The following is a 22,142-nucleotide window of genomic DNA, read 5'->3' on the forward strand; positions in this document are numbered from 1 at the left end:
AGAAAGCAATAAAGGTTGAAAGATCTGCAGAACTGAATACGGCACATGAAGTAAACATTAAACAGAACACAGTACGGGATACGGCAGTGGAAAAGAAAATGTCAACCGACTCTGACAGTGATGAGACAGCAAACCTCAAACATGTGCTGCACTGATTCCTGCAGTCCCCTTCACTTGTCTTACTTCACCATCAGCGAAAATGATAATTTCAATGAGTGAGTAAAAACATCTAGCTTAGCTCATTTTAATGTGAGTAATAACAGCTAGCTTAGCTCATTTTAATGTGAGTAATAACAGCTAGCTTAGCTCATTTAAACGTGAGTATTATTAGCTCGGTTAGCTCATTTTAATGTGAGTAAAAACAGCTAGCTTAGCTCATTTAAACGTGAGTATTATTAGCTCGGTTAGCTCATTTTAATGTGAGTAAAAACAGCTAGCTTAGTTCATTTTAATGTGAGTAAAAACAGCTAGCTTAGCTCATTTAAACGTGAGTATTATTAGCTCGGTTAGCTCATTTTAATGTGAGTAAAAACAGCTAGCTTAGCTCATTTAAACGTGAGTATTATTAGCTTGGTTAGCTCATTTTAATGTGAGTAATAACAGCTAGCTTAGTTCATTTTAATGTGAGTAAAAACAGCTAGCTTAGTTCATTTTAATGTGAGTAATAACAGCTAGCTTAGCTCATTTAAACGTGAGTATTATTAGCTCGGTGAGCTCATTTTAATGTGAGTAATAACAGCTAGCTTAGCTCATTTTAATGTGAGTAATAACAGCTAGCTTAGCTCATTTTAATGTGAGTAAAACTCAGCTTGACACAGCTCTCTTTGTGAGTGTAATAGACAATTTTTAATCTATAATATTTTAATATAATAATTTCCAAATCAATATTTTGTGTCAAATTATTGATTTTGTACGTAGGTAGCAGCGTAATAAGCTGGATAATGTATAGTGAGCAGGTTGTTACCCCTTCAGGGTGTGACAGGTCCTGCTCACCCTGTCGGGGGTTCCACTCCGAGGTAAAAACCTGCTCACTATACATTATCCCTTACTTAAGTGACAACCGAAACGACCAAACTGCTGGTCAAATCTCTAAATAATAAGGTATGGTCATAAGTATAAAGTTTGTTGTTTAGAAAAAGCTGTATCTGAACACAAGTAAGTAGTTCATTTGTTTGAGATCATCTTAAGCAGGGATGATGCTCGTTGGTGTTTTGTAATAGTTTGTAGACAACAGTGGAGCTCTGTGGGGAAAAAAGGATCAGCTCATCAGGCTTCATCGTGGGTTAAATGCTTTAAATCAGTTCTTGAATTTGGTGTTTTCAGGATCTTTATTTACTTAGAAAAATATGTAATAGTTGTGGCCTTAGTCCTTAAGTGAAGCTAGTAAGCAGATTAAACAAACAGAGAAGCACCATAAGATTAGAAAGCGATAGAATAGTTTTATCACATTTATTACACTGTTATTTATATTAAATACTGTAGACGGGCGTCTGTTGTTGCATCAGCCAGCTTCTTTTAAACTTGACCTCGATGATCAGTTTTGTAACACAAATGTGTCAACACAGTGTGTCAACACTTTCTGCAGAATTTTCAGCACAGCCGTCCATCCTCTTCCTCTCACCTCAGGCTTTATCTGACTTCCACTGATTCTGTGTTGTAGTCTTTGTACAACTGCAACTGTATCCGTTATTTGCACTAAATATTTTCTAAAAGAGTAGAGAGCTGGAGAGACTTGCGCTGCTGCGAGTGTGCAGTGTTTGTGTGTGTGTGTGTGTGAGGAAGCAGTGTGGTTGTGGACTCGGGGGTGTCAGAGCTGAAACACTTCCTCGTCTGACTTTCCTCTCATCACTGCAGCAGGGAACATCAGCGGCTCACGACTCGCCTCAGAGCAGACTGACCTCACATGTGACACGCTGACTTCACATTGTCTCATCTATAACTGGATGTTAGACTTTATCTCTGTCCAGTTATTACTGTGGAGTTAAAGTGTGACATTAAGGAATGTAAAATTTTGGTGAGTATTTGCTTCATTTATTTTGATACTCTTCTCATATTTCTGTTCAGGTGTTTTAGAGAAAGACTAAGCAGTCTTTGTTCACTTATTTCACATGTAATGATTTAAAATCCACCAGTCTACAAATGTATCAATTATAATGACAGTATAAGTTGTATTAATTGTTCTAGTTAAAGAAGGAAAAAGCAACAAATTGCACAAATACCCTGTAATAATACAGATAAAGATGACTATATCTTCTAACTAATGGATGTTCTCATGTTTTTGGTCTCACCGTGAGAAAAACAATCTTCATTAGACTCCATATTCACAATTGTTCACACGGCAGTTTGAAAGCCTTCCTGCAGTTCACACGGCACGCTGCAGCGAAACCAAAGTCACTGCAGAAATCAATCATAAAACTTCTGTCATCACCGAATAAAAAAAGCGTCACAATCACCCCGGCCTTTCTTAGAATGGGCCGTCAATTCATTCTGAATGAGAGTGAGAATAAATGCCTCATGTTGTGATTTTTAATCTGATGCAAAGATGTACAAATAACAGATTTTGTGTTATCACAGTTGAAATTCCTCTTGGCTGGTTAATGATCCCATTAAATATTGTTTAGTTACTTAATGCAGTCACAGCACACACTTAAACACATACCTAGTACCAAGAGCAGTACTTTTGGTTAAACAGATGTGTAATGATCGCGGCTGGGTCAGTTTTTAACAGTGATTTTTAGTTGCTTCTTCTTTTTTAAAACACATATATCAACATAAATGTAGAGCACTTGTGGCATGTACATGTACAATACAAAACAGCTTATAGTAAAAAAAATTACTAAAAATAAACATTTAACCAGACATGCACACATAATCATATCCACACTTTTTATTTGAGGTAAAAAAGTTCTCTAGAAAAGTTGTCTCTGCTTCGATTTTGAGGTAATTGTACTTTGCTTGAGTATTTTAATTCTTTGCTTATTTATGCCAACTTAAAATTCTTTATTTACAAAACAAATAAACGTATATACATCACAATGTGTTGTTAACAATGAAAAGAGTGATACTTTTGGGTTCTTCACAGTTTGAATCCGAACTTCACAGTTAGTGTTTCATTTATATCTGATATGAAATTGACTCAGTATTTCATCGAGGTTAGAGAAAAATCAAAAGCATTGATACAAGATTTTGTCAGATTTGAGATTAATCTGAGGGGCCCAACACTTTACTAACAAACTGTATATAAAGTTGTACAAGCTAACTCCACATCAACAGTGTAATACTACTTAGACTGTTGCGGGGGCACAGCAATCTCATGAATATATATAAATCACAGTATTCAGATGGGGATGCTTGTACAGGGATTTTCAATACGGCACTTTTACTTGCAATAGAGAAATAACCTTTTATTTCTTCAATCACAAAACAACACAACCTTTCGATTACAACATGATATAGAACATTTCAACCTTTCGCCGTCCCATAGACAATAAAATAACGTGCCTTTCTTTATTCAACATACATGTATCATGGACTGATGCTTTGCTGCAGAGCTGAGTGTAGGTGAAGATAGGAAGGAGTTTTGTGTGTGTGTTTCTATCTATTGTGTCACTTTTATTTTAGAAAAACTTTTAACATGTAAAAGTCGTAACAATTTAAAATTTCACTCGTGTAACTTCAGTGTCCTCCACCAAACTCCACTGCAGCCTCACCTTTGCTTAACTGCAAGCAGTGAATCACCAGAGGTGTTGCATTTAAGTGATATAGTTGCAATTCTGATGAGACTGTTTGTGTCACAATGTTAGGTCCAAATGTCAGAGTCAATCAGAAACCCGCGGTGTGAATGAAGACAACCATGTTTGGAGAAAATAATGTCACACAGGGCAAAGATTTGAATTCCATCTGAACACACATGACGAAACCTACACAGCACTGGAGAGGCTAAAAAAACAAATCAGAATAAAGATAACCTAAAAACTTTAGCAAATCGTATATTTTAGGTTATCTTTCTTTAAAAAGTAGTTGTCACAATATATTGTTGTTTCTCAGACATTGATGATGCGCAGATGATGAAAAGAACTTCCGTTGACACCGACTTGTTTGTATAAGCATAGGTTTACAGATACTTCAATATCAAAACAAACCATGTAAAGATTTGTGCCAAAAGACGAAACAAAAAACTTTTAAATCATTGTTAATATGAGAGTAGAACCAGCTGCAGTCTAACTAATATTTACACTATAATTAGTTTATTTTTTAGTTCTCTGAATAACGTCATCAACAGATGTGGAGTAAATGCCAGTGCAGTATTTAAACAGCCTCAAGCAGGAAACAAACAATTGAACATACAGTTCTGCTGCCCCCTCCTGGGCAATACAGTGTATGAAATGTAACCCCTTAGTCCATCATTTGTACATTTGAAAGTCATCATTTGATTTTTTTTAATCCTCTAGATGACTTTGATTCCGGGTCCATAGCAGGTCTTCCTCCCTCCTGAGAGATGCCTCGTTCTTTCTTGGTGAAGCGAGGAGGGCTGCACCACCTTCGGCCAACAGCAAGAAAGCCCAGCCCCGGATCAACCCCGGTGACGTTTAGCCATTTTGAAAAAAAGACGGGGTCCTGGTATACATCCCTGTGGGACCCCACAGGTGAAACGCCAGATTATAAAAACAAAGAACCCGTCATATTATTGCAGCAGGACCTTCTGGCTTCCAACCCACCGGATGAAAGTGGGAAACGGCAGCCATTTAGACCCAAATCTTACGGTGGGTGACAGATCTATTTCCTGTTTGTTAATTTGGATACATTGTAACCATGTCAAGGCAAATACTACAGAGTCAGAAAATACACAAAACTGGAGGATACATTTTTTTTGTCTCATTTTTGTTTTTGAGCCATTATCATTTCTATCTATTATTAATTATTTAACTTGCCTCTCTTTCCTCAGACTGTAGGTCTGCTGAGCCCTACAGTCCGGTCAACTCAAATACTTTTAGCACAGCAGATAAAGTCCATTCTCGCCCTGCCAAACCGGCCGTATGCTCCAGACCACATGTGACCTCAGAATATCCTGATAAACTGTCTTTGGGTCTGGGAGACTTGACTCGACACCCACAGATCCTGAGAGAGACCAGCAGGGAAGAGTGTCCACTCTGCAGCAAGGTACGACATCCCTATTACATTTATTTACATTTGTGTCACAGCTGCTCAAGTGAAAAGGAAAGCTAGAAGATGCCACTTGAGTTACATTTTTTTGTTAAATTGTTCATCTTTCTATCTCTTTTCAGATATTGTCATGTCTGTCAAGCCTTAAGACTCATTTATGCAAGAGTCATGGAAGCAGAGCGCCTCTGTCAGCAGCACACATTAAGCACAGCAGGACAGATACTAAGAGGTCACCGTGCAGGGGCAACAAGGTCAGCTCACGCTTCTTTTACATCTTGTTTACACTAAATCACTACGATCACTATATGATTTATAACCACACTGCCTGTTATTTCAGGAGAGGACGTTTGGCTGTTCAGTGTGTGGAAAAGTGTTCAAGCGCTCCTCCACCCTCTCCACCCACATGCTCATACACTCAGACATCCGGCCCTACCCCTGCCAGTACTGCGGCAAGAGCTTCCACCAGAAGTCGGACATGAAGAAACACACCTTCATACACACTGGTGAGCTCGGTTAATTTTCCATACGTTCCATTATGCTAATCGCTAACGTACAGTACATTCCATCCTTGCGTTTAAACCATTGACTGTATATAAAGATGAACACGGCGTCTCCACCTCCTCTCGTTGTCCAAAAATGAAGCCAAAATATTGCTGCTATCTTGCGCTAGTGATGTCATTTGGAGCCAGGTATTTACGTCCCACCCCTTCCGCTACCCAAACGTTCTCAGGTATGGAAACTTCAATGACTGTAGTGATTGTTTTAGTTTCGTTTGCTCTCGCCGATCCTCCTCTACTCTGCTAATCCGGAACAGATCGGCTGCAGGAGCTGTCAATCATCCTTTTTACAGCATCAAATGGCTCATTAAAACTAAACTTGTCAGAAAAATGAACACTTGGGCGTAAATCAGCACGATAAGAACTAACTATAATAACAGAAAACATGTTTGAGAAAAATGTATCTGGGCTGTATTTAGATTTTATAGTTTGACTCATGTCCCATATGTTAACATGGAGGAGGCGGGCTTTATGACCTATACTGCAGCCAGTCAGCAGGGGGCGCTCAAAATGTTTTGGCTTCACTTTTAGGGAGCGGTCATGTCGTCCATCTTTTTCATTAGATTAAATACAAGTCTCACGTTTTGGGTTAAAAGCATTTGTTTTTTGTCACCATGACACTCTCTTTATAGTAGTCTGTACAAGTAAAGAGAATAGCCAATAATATTGTTCATGTCATGCTCTTGCATCCATGTGCAAATAAGTTAGTGAATCAAAAGAATAGAATCTGGAAATTATTATTATTTAATTGTTTATTTTGTTGAATCAGTCAAAAATAAATGCAATTAAATGTGTTTAGCAGCAAAATATGTCATATTATACCACCTAATATCATATTAAGTTATTTATCAGGCAAAAGTACTTAAATCATTGTAAATTTAATATCTTTGGCTTTTCAAATGTTGTTGGACAAAACAAGCAATTTTAACGTGACAATGTATTTGCTATTGCTGTTAGGTAGGATGACAAACAAATATCCAAACTTCAGAGCAGGCTCGGTAAAATACATAAATCTTGTGCATGCAAATGACTCGTGCTGTGTGTGTGTGTGTGTGCACCAGGAGAGAAGCCCCACGTGTGTCAGATCTGTGGGAAGGCCTTCAGCCAGAGCTCCAACCTCATCACCCACAGCCGTAAACACCGGGACGAGCGGCCCCACCGCTGCCCTTGCTGCCACTACGGCTTCCAGCACAAAGTGGAGCTGCGGCAGCACCAGGAGCACCACTGCAGCTACCGCTCGCTCTGACACAGCCGAGTCAGCATGTTTAACCAACGGACAGAAAGCTCGGACTGTGTCGTGGAGACACAATGCTACCAAGTTTCCAACTCTGTAATGTAATTATTTCATGATGCTTGCAACTAAAAGCAAAGAAACGCGAAAGTTGTGTTTTATTTTAATCTACTTTGTACTTTTTTAATGCTAAAAATAGTTAAATACAGTGTTTCATATCAATATACAAGGCTCCCATTATCTGTGCTCTCTTGACTCGTCATCATGTCTAAGTTTATGGTTTCACTAAAAATGAATGCAGAGTTTAATCAGAAAAAGGCTCTTTATTTGCTCACATGATTTGTCTATATTTTTATTGATCATGTCACGTGATCAGTACAACAATAGTAACATTGTAGGAATGTGCTTTTGTCACAGACTCGTTACACTATTATGTCTTCAGTAGGGGAGACCGGGGTTTGTTGTAACAATTTTTGTCTCAGCACCCCTAACTCAAAGGATCTTTGTGTTAGAGCTCTCAAATTTTGACACAAAGCACCCTTATTCGTTTACTACAAATAGCAGTGGATCCAACTTCTCCAACTACATCACAGAATTCATTAATTGATGTTAAATACAAGGAGTTCTGTTGTTATAACCTACCCCGTTACCGGGTTAAGTTGTAACCTAACCTAGGGTAAGTTGTAGTATCAGAACTCATTAATGAATTTTAAATCACTTTAACAATGACTGTAATCCGCAATAATGAACTGTTGCTGATACTTTTAAAACTTTTAGAGGGACTTTCTTCTGGAACATATGCACTTGTGTTGTGGCAAAAAAGTTCCACAAACTCTCTTATCTGCAACATAATTTCAATCTCCAATAGATAATAAAACATGGTTGAAAAACTCTTAAAAATACGTAATAAACTGGGTTGATAAACTCTTAAAAATACGTTAGAAAACTCAGACAAGCAAACACTAGAGACTGGCAGAATCTGATGCAAAAAGAGTTTATTCCCGTATAAATACAACGAAACAAACCCGAGTCCATCCGGATGAGACTGCCCACGGGTCAGCCGCTCGGGTCTTATATACTCTCCGCCCCTCCCTCGCTGGGCTTCAGCTTCCCCCCACACCTGTTGGAGCCCCCCCCCCCCGCTCTGGCTCTCTTCCCTCAGTTGGTTTCCTCTCAGTTTTTGCCTGACCCATTTCCAACTTTTCTGCAGGCCTCTTCTTCACTCCGGCCAATTAGGCACGTTCATGCACTGTACAACAAAAAGGGAGGGGCTGGGGGGGGACGCCTGTTTTTCTTGGCCAGCTGCCAACCCTGCACCTGGCTTTGATGCTGAGCCCAGCGAGTTTTTCAGCTTAGGATTCTATATTTAGAGTTTTAACACTTTAGATTATGAAAACTTATTATAAAACATTAGAATATAAAACCTTAACTATAAAACATTTGACTGTTAAACCTCAACTATAAAAAACTTGGCTGTAAAACTTTAACTTTAAGACATTTGACTGTACAACTTTAACTTTAAGGCTTTAGACTATAGGAAAGTTAACTTTAAGGCATTATAACTATAAAACCTTTAACTTTAAGGCTTTAGACTATAGGAAAGTTAACTTTAAGGCATTATAACTATAAAACCTTTAACTTTAAGGCTTTAGACTATAGGAAAGTTAACTTTAAGGCATTATAACTATAAAACCTTTAACTTTAAGGCTTTAGACTATAGGAAAGTTAACTTTAAGGCATTATAACTATAAAACCTTTAACTTTAAGGCCTTAGACTATAGGAAAGTTCACTTTAAGGCATTTTAACTATAAAAACTTTAACTTTAAGGCTTTAGACTATAGGAAAGTTAACTTTAAGGCATTATAACTATAAAACCTTTAACTTTAAGGCTTTAGACTATAGGAAAGTTAACTTTAAGGCATTATAACTATAAAACCTTTAACTTTAAGGCTTTAGACTATAGGAAAGTTAACTTTAAGGCATTATAACTATAAAACCTTTAACTTTAAGGCCTTAGACTATAGGAAAGTTCACTTTAAGGCATTTTAACTATAAAAACTTTAACTTTTAGGCTTTAGACTATAGGAAAGTTAACTTTAAGGCATTATAACTATAAAAACTTTAACTTTAAGGCATTAAAACATTTAATTTATAAATCTTATGGTTATATAACTTCAACTCTAAAACATTTAATTATAAAGTTTCAACTAAAACAAATCATTATAAAACTTTTGATTATATAACTTCAACTTTAAAACATTTGATTATAAAGCTTCAACATTTTTTCCAACACTTGGCTAAAATAAGAACAGTATCATTGTGTTTGTATTTGTGCTGATCCTTTCACCTTTAGAAGAGCTTATATAATATTCTTTGGTAACGGACCTTACTGTCTTTCCCTTCCTCATGTCATCTGAAGAAAGGTGTTCCAACCATCCCCGCCCCTGTCAGCCATTGTTTAGCTAGCTCTAGCAGCATGGTGGTTTCAAATTAGTCCAAAAAATTACTTTCTTATGTGAAAATGTTTCTTTCGGCTGTAAAATCTGCAAACTTCTTTCACACAGCAATGAAATTTCACATGCAAGGTCAGGAAGGAAGTGGGCATAAACTAAATTGATCAAATGACTCAAAGGTCATCCCTAATTGGTAAAAGTGGTGCTGTTACAACCATCTCTTTGTTACAACCATCCCCGGTCTCCCCCATATTTCACTTTGAAATGGGTAAAAATACTTTGATTAAGTTTAGTGCAGCATCAGTATTAAGCAAATTATCTAAACCCAGAAGCTTCCTCCACAGCAGAGCAGCAAGAACAGCAAGAAAAGAAGGCCACAGAGACATTAACTTTCATACTAATGTTTCCAGACAGAGCTCACACCGAGCCCACTGAACAGAGATAGCATTGGTGGTTTTTCTCCAGTGTAGCACATTAGTATTTGAATTCTTCAGTTTCTTTGTACCACTGAGCTCTGGCAACAACATCGTTGGAGTAGTCTCCACCTGTTGTGTTTTTATCCACATCACGGGATTCGACCTTTCCATCCCCTATATTGTAGGCAGCAATCCCTCCTGCAGAGTCAAATACAAATGACAGTGAAGAGAAGAACAGTGTGAGGAAAGGTGGTGCATGTGCAGGATTACTGAGGCAGTACAACAAACCTTTCAGCTGCTCCTCCTTGCTCCAACCTTTAAATTTTTCCTGGATCTTTTTAATAAAATAAACCAAGATCCCCGTGGCTTGGCTGAGGTGTGTCTTACTGTCCCACTTGCCGTCTGGTTCGTGATTACCTCCGTTTGGATTGACATCAACCTTCAAATTTAAGAATGAACACAGCTGTTATAGTATTGAATTTGAGGCTATACCGAGATCATGTGAGCATGTGTTCTAACCTGCATCAGTCCGAAGGCGTTATACTCTCCTCTCTTGGGGTCAAAGTCCCCCCAGCCATTAGTATCCTTTATTGTATTTCCAGCCCGCGACTCTCTGGAGATGATGGCAGCAATGAGAGCTGGGTCGATTTTGTGTTCGATTGCCACGTTCTTGATTATATCTTTGTAGTTTGTCATTCTTTCCAGATCGTCCTTTGCCATTCTGTGCGATGCAGCCACATCTTGAGAGACATCAACAGGTAACAGGAATACTTCCTCAGAATAACAAACAATAACAACAGAACGGCTGTGTTTCATGACAGTGTTTACCTCTTTCGCGAAGATTGTCCTGCCTAGCCGTTTTCGCTGAAGCTCCAGTAGTTTTAACATCCTTGATGTCTCCATATACTGTCTTATAATCTTCTGATTAAAAAAAAAGTTTCCATCAACACCTACAAAGCATGACGACTTCAAGAGACTTTATTTCTGCATATTTCAATGCTGATCAATTCAGAAACCTTTAGTAACACTGAGTTATAACTTATTATGTAGAGAGAGTTTATATAAAATATTCATACCATTTGGGGAAAAAAGGCTCCAAACTACAAAAGAACCATGTGAACAAAAAAAAGTTAATAAACAGACTATTAAGTACAACAGATATAATCAGGGCTTGTGTCGGCATTACTGGGTCAGTCGCGTCACGTGATAATTTACAACGAATTAATTGGTCTGCGAGTTTCTTGGACCCCCAAATCACTACCGCAAAGACAAAAAAAGCTGCGCAGGTTAAAATAGATGCGCTTGTCAAAACTATAAATAGGTCCGGGTCCGGAGACGACGGCAGTTGGGTCCGGATCCGGACCGCGGACCGCTGATTTATACAGTCTATGGCTGGCATATTAAACAAATATCACGACAAAGGAAACTTTAACAAAGTCCGAAGAATCAGCAATGAGGTGGTTAGAAACTACTGTGCAGCTTTGACTCTAAAATTAAAGTTTTCTTCTTCAGAAAAGTATAAGCATTTTCACATTTGAAAAAAAGTTCCATTAGCAGAGGAGAAAAAAAGACTTACACTTACATTTTGCCATTTTCTCCTCAGACAGTCCGCTTGAAGGTGAATATGAAAGCTCACACTGACCCAGCAGATGGGTGTGTTCAGTGTTTATGTTCCGCTATGTGTGTTTATCTGAAGTTATACTTCTCCCCTCCCTTTCCTTCCTCGATTGTGGTTAAGTGAACCATCATTTACAAGAAAAAGCCCCCACTGGCACCGCCCTGGAGTCTGTTTATGTTTTCAAACAGGGAGCAAACTAAAGTAAAAGTATACAATTAGCATGTAGTCCTTTTGTCCTCCCCCAGAAAAGATTATAATTTAATACAGATATAAACATTTTTGTGTTGTAGTTTTTGTTTGTTAATTTGTTTTTTAGACTCTGAGTCTGAGGGTAAAGTTGAACAGAAATTAAACAAGCTAAATTTCCTATATATAAAACTCTGTCATTTCTTGGATTAAGTATAAAACCAGTAATCATGCACTGAGTATTCAGATAGAATTTGATTAATAGAATATTAGATATTATATATTTAAAGTTAGAAACCAATTCAATCTGCTGTCATGGAGTTAATGTAATAGAGGCCATATAGCTAAATATTGTATATTGAAGCGTCTTGGCAGGTGGGCGTGTTGGAACAGCCGCTGGGAATTGTGGGACAATACGCCAAAGTTTAATGAAACTGAATATTCTGGAATGTTTTTGAGTTGTAGTTTTAAAATGACAGGTTGTGAGGAGAGAATAAGACCGCACTGAGCAACACTGGACAGATCACAGAGGGGATGTTGTACATTAAAATGCGTAAACTATAAATGTCAGCTGGTTAAAGTGTCCTATGTTAATAATGATACACTTATAAAAAGGTGAATAAACACTGACTTACATTTGATTAAGGTGGGTTAACTGATTTTACAGAAGTTTACCCTCAACTACATCCCAATCAGATACAATTAAATACAACTGTTTTTTCCAACTTTAGTAAATAAATATTCAATCAGGAAGTAAACAGTAACAGTTTTTACAAATATTCCTCCCCCTGGACCCCTCCTTCAGCCCTGTTAGGATAGGAGGCGATACACCCCCATAAACCCTAAATCCCTCTCTCCAGACACCTAAAGAGGATGGGGGTTTTGCCTTGCCAACATGCTGCTAAATTATTGCAGCATTTAACCTCCAATTCCTGCACTTCATCCTGTATGAGTGCATGAACTTTTTACTCCCTCTCAAAAGAACCCTCTTTAATATATTATTGGATGTACCAAAACCATGATTATTATTCAATTGCATAACTTTGCAGAAGCTGGCTTTTGCAGGAAAACCCTGGTGACACAGAGAGAGCACAGAGCACAAAGATATCATTTGTGTTTTCATTCCATTTTCATTTTTATTAAAGTTGAGGTCGTTACTCAGATAATACTTTTGAGCAATTCCTTCGTGATTTGCAGGACATTTTGTCGTGGACAGTTTCAACTGTTAAAAGTTGCCTTGGTTTCTGTACCACTGAGCTCTGGCAACAACATCATTGGAGTAGTCTCGACCTGTTGTGCTGGCATCCACGTTTTCATAGGAATGGACATTTCCATCACCCATATTGTAGGCCGCTATCCCACCTGGAGAGTCAAATACAAATGAGAACAAAGCTAAACAATAGTGTGAAGAGAGTCGTGCGTGTGTTGTTCTACTGATTTGGTAGAAACAAACCTTTCAGCTTCTGCTCCGTGCTCCAGCTTGGAAATTTTGTACTGATCCGCCCAATGAAGTGAACCAAGATCCCGGTGGCTTGGCTGAGGTGCTCCTCACTGTCCCATGTGCCCTGTGCAGTATGCCCACCTCCTCTTGGATTGACATCAACCTGCAAAATTGGTAATGAACGGAGTTGGTATTTTATCAAAATATGAGGCTGTACTAAGATCATGCGAGTACAACCTGCATCAGTCCGAAGGCATTGCCACCATCTCCCCAGCCTCCAGTGTTCTTTATTGCATTTCCAGCCCGCGACTCTCTGGAGATGATGGCAGCAATGAGAGCTGGAGCAATTCCATATCTAGCCCCCACACTGTTGATTTTAGATCTGTACTTTTCCATTCTGTCTGCATCGGTCTGAGCCATGGCGTGTGAGGCCCTCACACCTATAGAGAGAAATCACACAGAAAACAAGAATAATACACTCAGTGCAACAAAAGCTCCTTATAGTCACACACTGGCTATTTTCCTCTGATACACGTTCAGGGTGGGAGGCTCAAATACTTTTATAGTTGTGTCATGCTGAGTTACCGGTTTGCAAATTGTATTTACATAGAGAATATGACAAAATCTCAAGTTCAAGTTAAACAACATATTTGATAATCTGTTAGCTTCCGTTTGACAACAGCTATTGTAGCTTTCAACCACTTCCAAGCTAAAATTACACTTAGATAGTGTTACACAATGTGATTGTGAAGGCCTAAAGTCATAGCTTATAGAGATGTTAGAAATATAGGACCCTATACATCGTTAGCACTATCAACACTATCAAACTGTTGTTAGTTAGGAAATGGTTGATGCTAACGTTAGCAGATGATTAACGGTTGCTAATCAGTAATCAAATATGTTGATAGACAACAGCTAAGGCTAGCCTTTCACCCCAATCGTAGCTAAAATTACAGTTAGATAGTGTTACAGGATAGACAGAAAAGCCCTAAATTCATAGCTCATGGATGTTATCTATGAATTTAGGATTTTCCTATTAACTAGCGTTTTAGCAAGCTAAATTGTCAGTATAGACAACCTTGTAAGCAAGCTCACCCTGCAGTAGCTGTAATGTTATCTCAGGATTTACACCTTTACTGTTGTATCGTGTAAAACAGATATGTTAGCTAGAATGTGATTAATGCTAATGTTAGCTGTTGTCTAACAGTTGCTAATGCTGTATCAAATATGTTGTGTTAACTTGAAAAAAAGCCTGATGTCCCTCGAGATTTTCACTCCTCACTGTCTTTTCAGTCGCTGATCAAGCAGGATCACGATCTGTCAGATTCTCTGCTTAAGTTTTGCCACCTGAAACTCAGCAGTAGACACTGTAACAGCATTTGAGCTTCCCATCCTGAATATGATGTCAGAGGAAAATGGCCGCTGTGTGAGTATAATTATTGAATGGTTTCAGATTAAGTCAGCTCCTATGTTTCACTACTGCAGTGTTTACCTGAGGTTCCCAGATTGTCCTGTTGAGCTGTTGCCCGTGAAGCACCAGTAGCTTTAACCTTCATGATGTCTCCGTAACCTGATAATGTTCAGTTTATTTGATTATTTTACATCAGCACACCAACACATCAACATTATAGCACAAGGGTTATAAAACCTACATATTTAGTGCCACAGTAACTGTGTGTGCTGACAAAGAATGTGGGGCAGTACTGGATCTAGAAACATACATGCATTAAAAGAAAAAGGCTAGAAGACAAGGATACTTTAACATATAAGACTTAATATAGACACCACTTCACCCTGTAAACAAGTATTACAGGGTTTCTTACTCAAGGAAGTGTCTGTGTGTTAACCCCGCACGCACATTCGCAGCTTTAAGTCAAGTTCCATCAAAATAAAATAAGACAAGCACTCACCCATCTTTCCTGTTTCCTCTTCTTGTGGTCTAAGTTACAATACAGCAGTGTCCCTCTGTCCGCTCTGTGACTTGAGCACACAGGATGGCTGTATTTATATAGTACCTCTGTGCTTACACTTTTAGTTTCACTATGACTTCCTCATTCTGTTTCAAATTCTTTCTCTCGCCTGCAGGGGTCCTTGTTAAGCTGGTTTGCTACAAGAGAACGTGGAGAAAATCAGAAATAGAAATAGGCCTTGCTGACTGTTTGTATGTCAACGGATTCTCAGTCTGCATTGCATTTGGCAAACATGACATCATTTGTGTTTTGTGATATATTAGTGTGAGGTTTTCAAACCATGAGTCGGGTGTCGTGAGGACAACAGACAGAGCAGGGAATACCTGAGAGCTAATGATGAATCTGCATGAGTAAAGGTCAGACCCTAAACCCCTTTCCCATTGGGGGGGGTCTAAGGTGAACCTCTTGAAGGTTCCTCTGACAAACAAGGATACTCTTCAGTAATAAATGTGACACAATGACGTGACTGTCCAGCCCGGGACTTTGGTTCCACAGCATCTTAGAGAGAGATCGTCTGACCAGAAGAAAGTTGGATGAGAAAATCAGGTGAAAGCAGCTGAAGAGGAAGGCCTTGCTGACTGCAACAGGCGTATGACAACGGTTTATTCTGCTCAGTCTGCAGCCTCCTGTAGCAGGCTGGGAAAGCAGGAGTCATTGATGAGCATCCATCTGCCGGGGGGCATCCGTCAGCTCCGAAGGCATAGCCATGGGTGTGTGTATGTGATTGGTAGCTACTGATTGACAGTTGGGCACTTCACGTAGCAGCCTCTGCAATCAGTGTGTGTCAAGGGTGAATGTTCACATTGAGTCCAATAAATAGAGAAATTATTCATGTTTCTATTTGCATTGTCTTTATTAAACTTAAGTATTGGAAAAGGGAAAAACATTACAGAGTGTTTCCTTCATTGTTTGCAGGACATTTCTGGGCGACAGCTGCAGCCGTCAAAGGTGAAAATTTTCTCTGTACCACTGAGCTCTGGCAACAACGTCATTGGAGTAGTCTCCACCTGTTGTGTATTTATCCACATCATGGGATTTGACATTTCCATCCCCCATATTGTAGGCAGCAATCCCTCCTGCAGAGTCAAATACAAATGACAGTGAAGCTAAACAGTGTGATAAAAGTGGTGCATATGTGAGTCCACTGAGGCAGTACAACAAACCTTTCAGCTGCTCCTCCTTGCTCCAACCTTTAAATTTTTCCTGGATCTTTTCAATAAACTCAACCAAGATCCCCGTGGCTTGGCTGAGGTGTTCCTTACTGTCCCACTCGCCTTCTGGCTCGTGATTACCTCCATTTGGATTGACATCAACCTTCAAATATAAGAATGAACACAGCTGTTATAGTATTACAATTTAAGGCTATACCGAGATAATGTGAGCATGTGTTCTAACCTGCATCAGTCCGAAGCCGTTATACTCTCCTCTCCTGGTGTCATAGTCCCCCCAGCCTCCATTATCCTTTATTGTATTTCCAGCCCGCGACTCTCTGGAGATGATGCCAGCAATGAGAGCTGGATCGATATCATATTCATTCGCCACGTTCTTGATTTTATCTTTGTAGCCTTTCATTCTTTCCAGATCGTCCTTTGCCATTTGGCGTGATGCCTTCACACCTATAGAGAGAGTAATCAGAAAACAGGAGTAACGGCCTCTGTGCAACAAACCATGTTCATGTTTCCTCACTGAAGAGTTTACCTGAGTATGTCAGCTTGTCCTGCTGAGCTGTTTGCTCTGAAGCTCCAGAAGTTTCAACTTTCATGATGTCTCCATATTTAGACCCACCTGATGTTCAGTTTTAAATATTAGTTTTCAGAAAAACCTACAAATCATGAAGACTTTGTGTGAACATATTTACAAAAGAACCATATGTATCAAAAGGTTAACAAACTGTTTATGGACTTACCGCATCCCATTTTCTCCTCAGACAGTCCGCTTGAAGGTGAATATGAAAGCTCACACTGACCCAGCAGTTACACGCCGTTGCTTTGTCTGCTTTGCAGGATGGGTGTGTTCAGTTCAACTATGTCCGTGTAAGTTATGTTTCTCCCCTCCCCTTCCTTCCTCGATTCTGGATAAGAAATTAAAAACTGAACCATCATTTACAAGAAAAAGACCCCACTGGCATCGCCCTGGAGTCTGTTTATGTTTTCAAACAGGGAGCAAACTTGGAAAAGTGTGTTCAGTGACTACTTAAGTTCCACTAGTCTGCCTCATCAGGCCAAAAGTTCTGTTTCTCCCCTCCCCATCCCTCCCTGATTATAAGAAAAAGCCCCCACTTATAGGCGGAAATCTCGTTGGGGGGACAGGGGGGACATGTCCCCCCAACCTGGGGGAAAATATGATTTGTCCCCCCTATATCACTATAGACATACAGATGAGGTCAAAATTATTAGCCCCCAAATGAAATTGTATGTTTTTTTCAAAAATTTTCCAAGTGCTGTTAAACAGATCCATTAATTTTTAACACAACATTTCCAAACATCCTAGTTTGAATTTGGATGCTTACATTCATTTACTTTGCACACAGAAACAAAATTATTTCACAAAAAACAAAAACTACCAGGGTCAACATTATTAGTCCCCCTGATGCTAATAGTCAATTGTGTATCCTTTTTGCTGGATGACAGCATGCAGTCGTTTGTTGTAGTTTGTAACAAGCCTCTGACACATGTTCTGAGGAATCCCAGCCCATTCTTCTTTGGCAAATCTTTCAAGCTCCTCCAGATTTGATGATCTTCTGGCCCTGGTCTTCAGTTCACCCCACAGATTTTCGATGGGATTCAAGTCAGGGCTTTGTGCAGGCCAGTCAATAACGTTAACTTTGGTTTTCTGGAGGTAGTTCTTCACCAGGAGCGACGTATGCTTTGGGTTGTTGTCATGTTGGAAGTCAAAGCGACGACCTAGACCCAGTTTTGCTGTTGACTGCTTGAGGTTTTCTTTCAAAATCTTCACATATCCTTCTTTCTTCATGATTCCTTCAACCTTGACGAGATTCCCAGTTCCAGACGCACTGAAGCATCCCCACAGCATGATATTCCCACCACCGTGTTTAACTGTGGGGACGGTGTTCTTTGGGTTAAACGCCTCTCCCTTCTTTCTCCAAACATAAGCAACATCTCTGTGGCCAAAGAGATCTAGTTTGGTCTCATCTGACCAAAGAACACGCCTCCAGTATGCATAATCTTCCTCCAGATTGTCTTTAGCATACTTCAGTCTGGATTGAAGGTGTCTCTTCTGTTTTTCTGGGCCTGCATCCTCGCAGTCCATTTCTGTGTGGGCTCTAGTGACTGTCCTGTTTGACACTACAATTCCTGACTTGGCTAAGTCATTAACTAGTGTTTTGGTAGTTGTTCTCGGGTCTTTAGACACATCTCAGCAGTGGGAGCCGGCAAATTCAGTATGGCTATGTCCGAATCCGCACACTAACGTACTGCCTACTACATACTCAAACAGTATGTACTGCATACTGCCTACTAACCTGACTATTAGGATGCCGTTCGCATCATACTCCGTCTTCTCCGTATCACGAGACTTAATCGTTTACGTACGCCCGGTCTGATCTCCGGTCCATCTCTGCCATTGTAGAAGCTGAATAGCCGCAATGCATTTTGGGGCGGTTGAGTACAACCAGTGAGCTCCTGCTCATACTCAATCATCCGGGCCGATCTAGTATACATCCGGGCATTTCTCGCATACACAAAATTACATACTATGAGATGGGAACGCATGACATACTCAATGAAGTACATACTCAAAAAAGTATGATAGTATTTGTTCGCATACCAATACATACATACTAATATTAGATATTATATATTTAAGTTAGAAACCAATTCAATGTGCTGTCATGGAGTTAATGTAATAGAGGCCATATAGCTAAATATTGTATATTGAAGCGTCTTGGCAGGTGGGCGTGTTGGAACAGCCGCTGGGAATTGTGGGACAATACGCCAAAGTTTAATGAAACTGAATATTCTGGAATGTTTTTGAGTTGTAGTTTTAAAATAACATGTTGTGTTATTGTTATCATTGTTGGCATGCAGTTATATCATGCAGGTATTTTCTTGTGTAGGGGTCACCATGAGTGTGTTTGGGTGCTAGGGCAGTCATACAGGGACGTACAGATTTTAAATAGAGTGTTCATATGTCTCTCTGGTGACAACTAATGAAGTGCCTTGCAAATCATCTTAGCTGTCCTGCCGCATGTTTTCTACACGTCACTGCTGCTCGCTACAATATTTAAAGAAAAATCTTATGGTTACAAATTATGGGCCGTCTTCAAGGTCAAACAAGAATGTTAAAAGTCAAAGACAACAGTGTCTGAATATTGCTTATGGTCGCTGTGTGGTGACACTGAGTTTTGTTTTCAGGCCCTTTACTCCCACAGGATTTTCAAGCTGAAATAACCACAACATAAGCGTGGCTGGTAATGGGCACTTTGGTTATTCTCATGGTTTTGACATAAGATCTTCATGGCAAAACCTTGGATCAATAATTACATTTTTCATGCTGAGATTTATGACCTTTTTGAAACATTGGACAGATCACAGAGGGGATGTTGTAAATTAAAATGCGTAAACTATAAATGTCATCTGGTTAAAGTGTCCAATGTTAATAATGATAAACTTATAAAAAGGTGAATAAACACTGACTTACATTTGATTAAGGTGGGTTAACTGATTTTATGTAAGTTTACCCTCAACTACATCCCAGTCAAATACAATTAAAGCTGAAAGTAGCAATAAACCCTGCTGCTGCAACACCTCCTGTGTTTTAAGCAGACAGGATGTCTGTATTTGTACCACTCTCTGCTTACACTTTCAGTTCCACTATGACTTCCTCATTCTGTTTCTTTCTCTCGCCTGCAGGGGTCCTTGTTAAGCTGGTTTGCCACAAGAGAACGTGGAGAAAATCAGGTGAAAGCAGCTGATTTAAAAGAAATAGGCCTTGCTGATTGTCTGTATGTCAACGGATTCTCAGTCAGTATATATACATACATATAAACAAACATGGTGAAGATTACACCTGCTGAACAACAAACATGCTGCATGTTAGCATTGTCACTGTGACAGTGTTAGCATTGTTTTCAGGCTGATTTTGTCCTTTTATCTCCTGAAGCTCTGGAACCTGTTTATACCATCCTTAAAACATGTTCCATGAATTAAGTGAGGACTGATAGCTGACATTGGGTACAGTTTACTAGAAATGCTCTTAACTCTCTCCCACATGACTAATGTGTTCTGTATATCTGTGACAGCACGAGGTCAGAGCACCAAAGATGAAGTCGTGGCTCTACTTTTACTTTCCATATGCCGTATGCAGACAATCAGTGGCCTTTACCCGTCTGTGTTATATAGCCTTGAACTTCTGTAAATCTTTACAGTTTGTACTTTCCAGTTCTGCATCGTGTGCACATCACTGCAGGTACAAAGGACAACAATGAAAATGATGCTTTACATTACTACTTGTTTTTTTTAGCAAGAAGGGACCCTATTTGACCCGAGGATGGACACTCATTGCTAAAGCCTCAAATTGTTGTTGTGGTGGCGCTTATCAAACACAAACCTGGATACCACATCCGCACAAGTCCATCTTCTTACTGTCATGGTCAGCGTTCATAGAGTAGATGCAGGAAAGAATGAAAACCGACAAATAAAGTCCGAAGCAACAGTTGAGAAGCTTCAGACGGTTCAGTTGACCTATCATTCTCCAGCTGGGAGAGGCAGAGCTCGAGGCCGTGGGAGAGGGAAAGGCAGGAGCTTCTCCTGGAAGCAAGGCCTGTTGGAAGTGTGGTCAGATGAGTCGTTGGGCCAGAGGTTGTGCTGCAACAACGTCAAAGGAGTGTGATGGTAAAAAGGGGAACGTCACGCACACAACACGAAGCTGTGTCTGTGAAGCAAACCATTTGGAGACATGACTACCTGCCCGAGTTTTAAATCATTCCACCATTTTTCCAGAGGAAAATGAAAGACCCCAAATAAGTGACTCTCAAATTGCCGCTGATCATAGGTCAAGGCACTACATACAAAATGCTGGCGAGGACTTCGGTGTTTCAAACATACACCATTCTTTTGCCATTGTTCCAGACGGCCCAGTGAATCTGGCAGGAAGAGACTTGCTATGTGCTCTGGGCCCGACTATTGTTTGTACTGAGGATGGAAAAAGTCTGATCTTTGACAAAGCTTTGACTGTTATGGCATGCCACTCCCCAACTGCTCCTAGGTATGATTATTGTCGGAACATTAATCCCTCTTCATGTACTCAGTGAGCTGTAGGATTTTGAGACTCATAGTGATACAACATCTGTTCTGTTAAACATAATTAAGTGTGTGTCACATGTAGCATATGAAGGTACAGATGAGCAGTTTGAGATGGAGTAGGAAAGATAAATTGATGGGTAAAAAGCTGCATGGTAATGATATTGTGGTCCCAGAGGATTTTGTTGTTGTGCTTGTTGATCTAAACAAGATACAGAAAAAAGTGCTTTGGAAAACTGGTGTCCCTCATATTTTTTTTAGCTAGGTCTTTAGCACTCTGAGACCATGACGTGGAAGAAGGCATGACTCCCATTATTGAGCAACTCTTGAAGGATGGAATCATTGTTCCAGCTCCAGTATCTCTATGCGATACTTCCAATAAGAAAGGCTGATGGTAAGATCTGACAACCTGTTCATGATTAGCTTAGATTAGATTGGAATAAATTAAACTTTATTGTCATTGTGCAAGTACAAGTACTGAACAACGAAATGTAGTTTGCATCTGGAGTGCCAACAGCTTTGAGGTGCTGAGTAATGTGCTAAACAAGTGATGTATGAGTGATAAATTAAGTGAGTATGTACTGTAATGGTGGTAGATATTAAATAATACATAATATCATATAAATGATCTGCTTGTGTAAATGAGGCTGTGTTTGCTCGAGTACTGGTTGTACCTAACCCAGACAACAATTGTGTCTTCTGTGTCTGGCAATACAAATTGGTTTGAATTACAAATGCCCTAAAATATTTGGGTTCACAGGGGCACAAAGCGTCGCTAGAAAAACTACAGCTGGTGAAATAACAAGTGCACGAAACAATCAGACAAAACACAGTGTCAGCTCTGTG

The 22,142-nt window shown here is 39.5% G+C and overlaps 4 protein-coding genes across 9 annotated transcripts; 1 reads left to right on the forward strand and 3 right to left on the reverse strand.

Annotated features, from left to right (window-relative positions):
• Positions 1-1,677: 1,677 nt before the first annotated feature.
• Positions 1,678-7,253, forward strand: LOC138595364 (zinc finger protein Gfi-1b-like). Its single transcript, XM_069666742.1, has 6 exons — positions 1,678-2,014; positions 4,452-4,763; positions 4,946-5,160; positions 5,286-5,414; positions 5,501-5,666; positions 6,782-7,253. The coding sequence occupies exons 2-6, from the start codon at positions 4,499-4,501 to the stop codon at positions 6,964-6,966; spliced, it is 960 nt and encodes a 319-aa protein (XP_069522843.1). The 5' UTR covers positions 1,678-2,014; positions 4,452-4,498; the 3' UTR covers positions 6,967-7,253.
• A 676-nt stretch (positions 7,254-7,929) lies between these two features.
• Positions 7,930-11,471, reverse strand: LOC138595365 (lysozyme g-like). Of its 5 annotated transcripts, none has more exons than XM_069666746.1 (6): positions 11,404-11,468; positions 10,898-10,921; positions 10,650-10,739; positions 10,341-10,561; positions 10,110-10,260; positions 7,930-10,019 (listed from the first exon to the last, which is right to left on the reverse strand). In XM_069666746.1, the coding sequence occupies exons 1-6, from the start codon at positions 11,411-11,413 to the stop codon at positions 9,880-9,882; spliced, it is 636 nt and encodes a 211-aa protein (XP_069522847.1). In that variant the 5' UTR covers positions 11,414-11,468; the 3' UTR covers positions 7,930-9,879. The 5 variants fall into 5 exon arrangements, with proteins under 5 accessions (XP_069522847.1, XP_069522846.1, XP_069522844.1 ...); XM_069666745.1 differs by having other exon boundaries at positions 10,650-10,742; XM_069666743.1 differs by having other exon boundaries at positions 10,650-10,742; positions 11,398-11,462.
• Positions 11,472-12,746: 1,275 nt separating this feature from the next.
• Positions 12,747-15,099, reverse strand: LOC138595368 (lysozyme g-like). The gene is made up of 5 exons (XM_069666750.1): positions 14,977-15,099; positions 14,559-14,636; positions 13,304-13,506; positions 13,079-13,229; positions 12,747-12,987 (listed from the first exon to the last, which is right to left on the reverse strand). The coding sequence occupies exons 1-5, from the start codon at positions 14,978-14,980 to the stop codon at positions 12,851-12,853; spliced, it is 573 nt and encodes a 190-aa protein (XP_069522851.1). The 5' UTR covers positions 14,981-15,099; the 3' UTR covers positions 12,747-12,850.
• A 771-nt stretch (positions 15,100-15,870) lies between these two features.
• On the reverse strand, positions 15,871-17,028 carry LOC138595367 (lysozyme g-like). Of its 2 annotated transcripts, none has more exons than XM_069666748.1 (5): positions 16,943-17,028; positions 16,735-16,821; positions 16,432-16,652; positions 16,200-16,350; positions 15,871-16,112 (listed from the first exon to the last, which is right to left on the reverse strand). In XM_069666748.1, exons 1-5 carry the CDS (start codon positions 16,950-16,952, stop codon positions 15,979-15,981), a joined length of 603 nt encoding a protein of 200 aa, XP_069522849.1. In that variant the 5' UTR covers positions 16,953-17,028; the 3' UTR covers positions 15,871-15,978. The 2 variants fall into 2 exon arrangements, with proteins under 2 accessions (XP_069522849.1, XP_069522850.1); XM_069666749.1 differs by having other exon boundaries at positions 16,735-16,858.
• Between the last annotated feature and the right edge of the window lie 5,114 nt (positions 17,029-22,142).

Source organism: Semicossyphus pulcher, unplaced genomic scaffold (assembly GCF_022749685.1).
Source record: "Semicossyphus pulcher isolate SPU_LCO1_2020_fin unplaced genomic scaffold, fSemPul1.0.p SCAF_17, whole genome shotgun sequence".
Lineage (NCBI taxonomy): Eukaryota > Metazoa > Chordata > Actinopteri > Labriformes > Labridae > Semicossyphus > Semicossyphus pulcher.

Bases quoted from the DNA above. Each gene is read 5' to 3' on its own strand.
- LOC138595367 (XM_069666748.1), bottom strand. The intron at 16,653-16,734 runs GTAAACTCTTCA...CTCTCTCTATAG, and splicing joins GGACAAGCTGACATACTCAG to GTGTGAAGGCATCACGCCAA. The intron at 16,351-16,431 runs GTTAGAACACAT...TTATATTTGAAG, and splicing joins ACGGCTTCGGACTGATGCAG to GTTGATGTCAATCCAAATGG.
- LOC138595364 (XM_069666742.1), top strand. From the start codon at position 4,499: ATGCCTCGTTCTTTCTTGGTGAAGCGAGGAGGGCTGCACCACCTTCGG. The intron at 4,764-4,945 runs GTGGGTGACAGA...CTCTTTCCTCAG, and splicing joins ATTTAGACCCAAATCTTACG to ACTGTAGGTCTGCTGAGCCC. The intron at 5,667-6,781 runs GTGAGCTCGGTT...TGTGTGCACCAG, and splicing joins ACACACCTTCATACACACTG to GAGAGAAGCCCCACGTGTGT.
- LOC138595365 (XM_069666743.1), bottom strand. The intron at 10,562-10,649 runs GTAAACACTGTC...ATGTCTCTCAAG, and splicing joins GGACAATCTTCGCGAAAGAG to ATGTGGCTGCATCGCACAGA. The intron at 10,020-10,109 runs GTTTGTTGTACT...TTGACTCTGCAG, and splicing joins CAAGGAGGAGCAGCTGAAAG to GAGGGATTGCTGCCTACAAT.
- LOC138595368 (XM_069666750.1), bottom strand. The intron at 13,230-13,303 runs GTTGTACTCGCA...CCAATTTTGCAG, and splicing joins ATGCCTTCGGACTGATGCAG to GTTGATGTCAATCCAAGAGG. The intron at 12,988-13,078 runs GTTTGTTTCTAC...TTGACTCTCCAG, and splicing joins CACGGAGCAGAAGCTGAAAG to GTGGGATAGCGGCCTACAAT.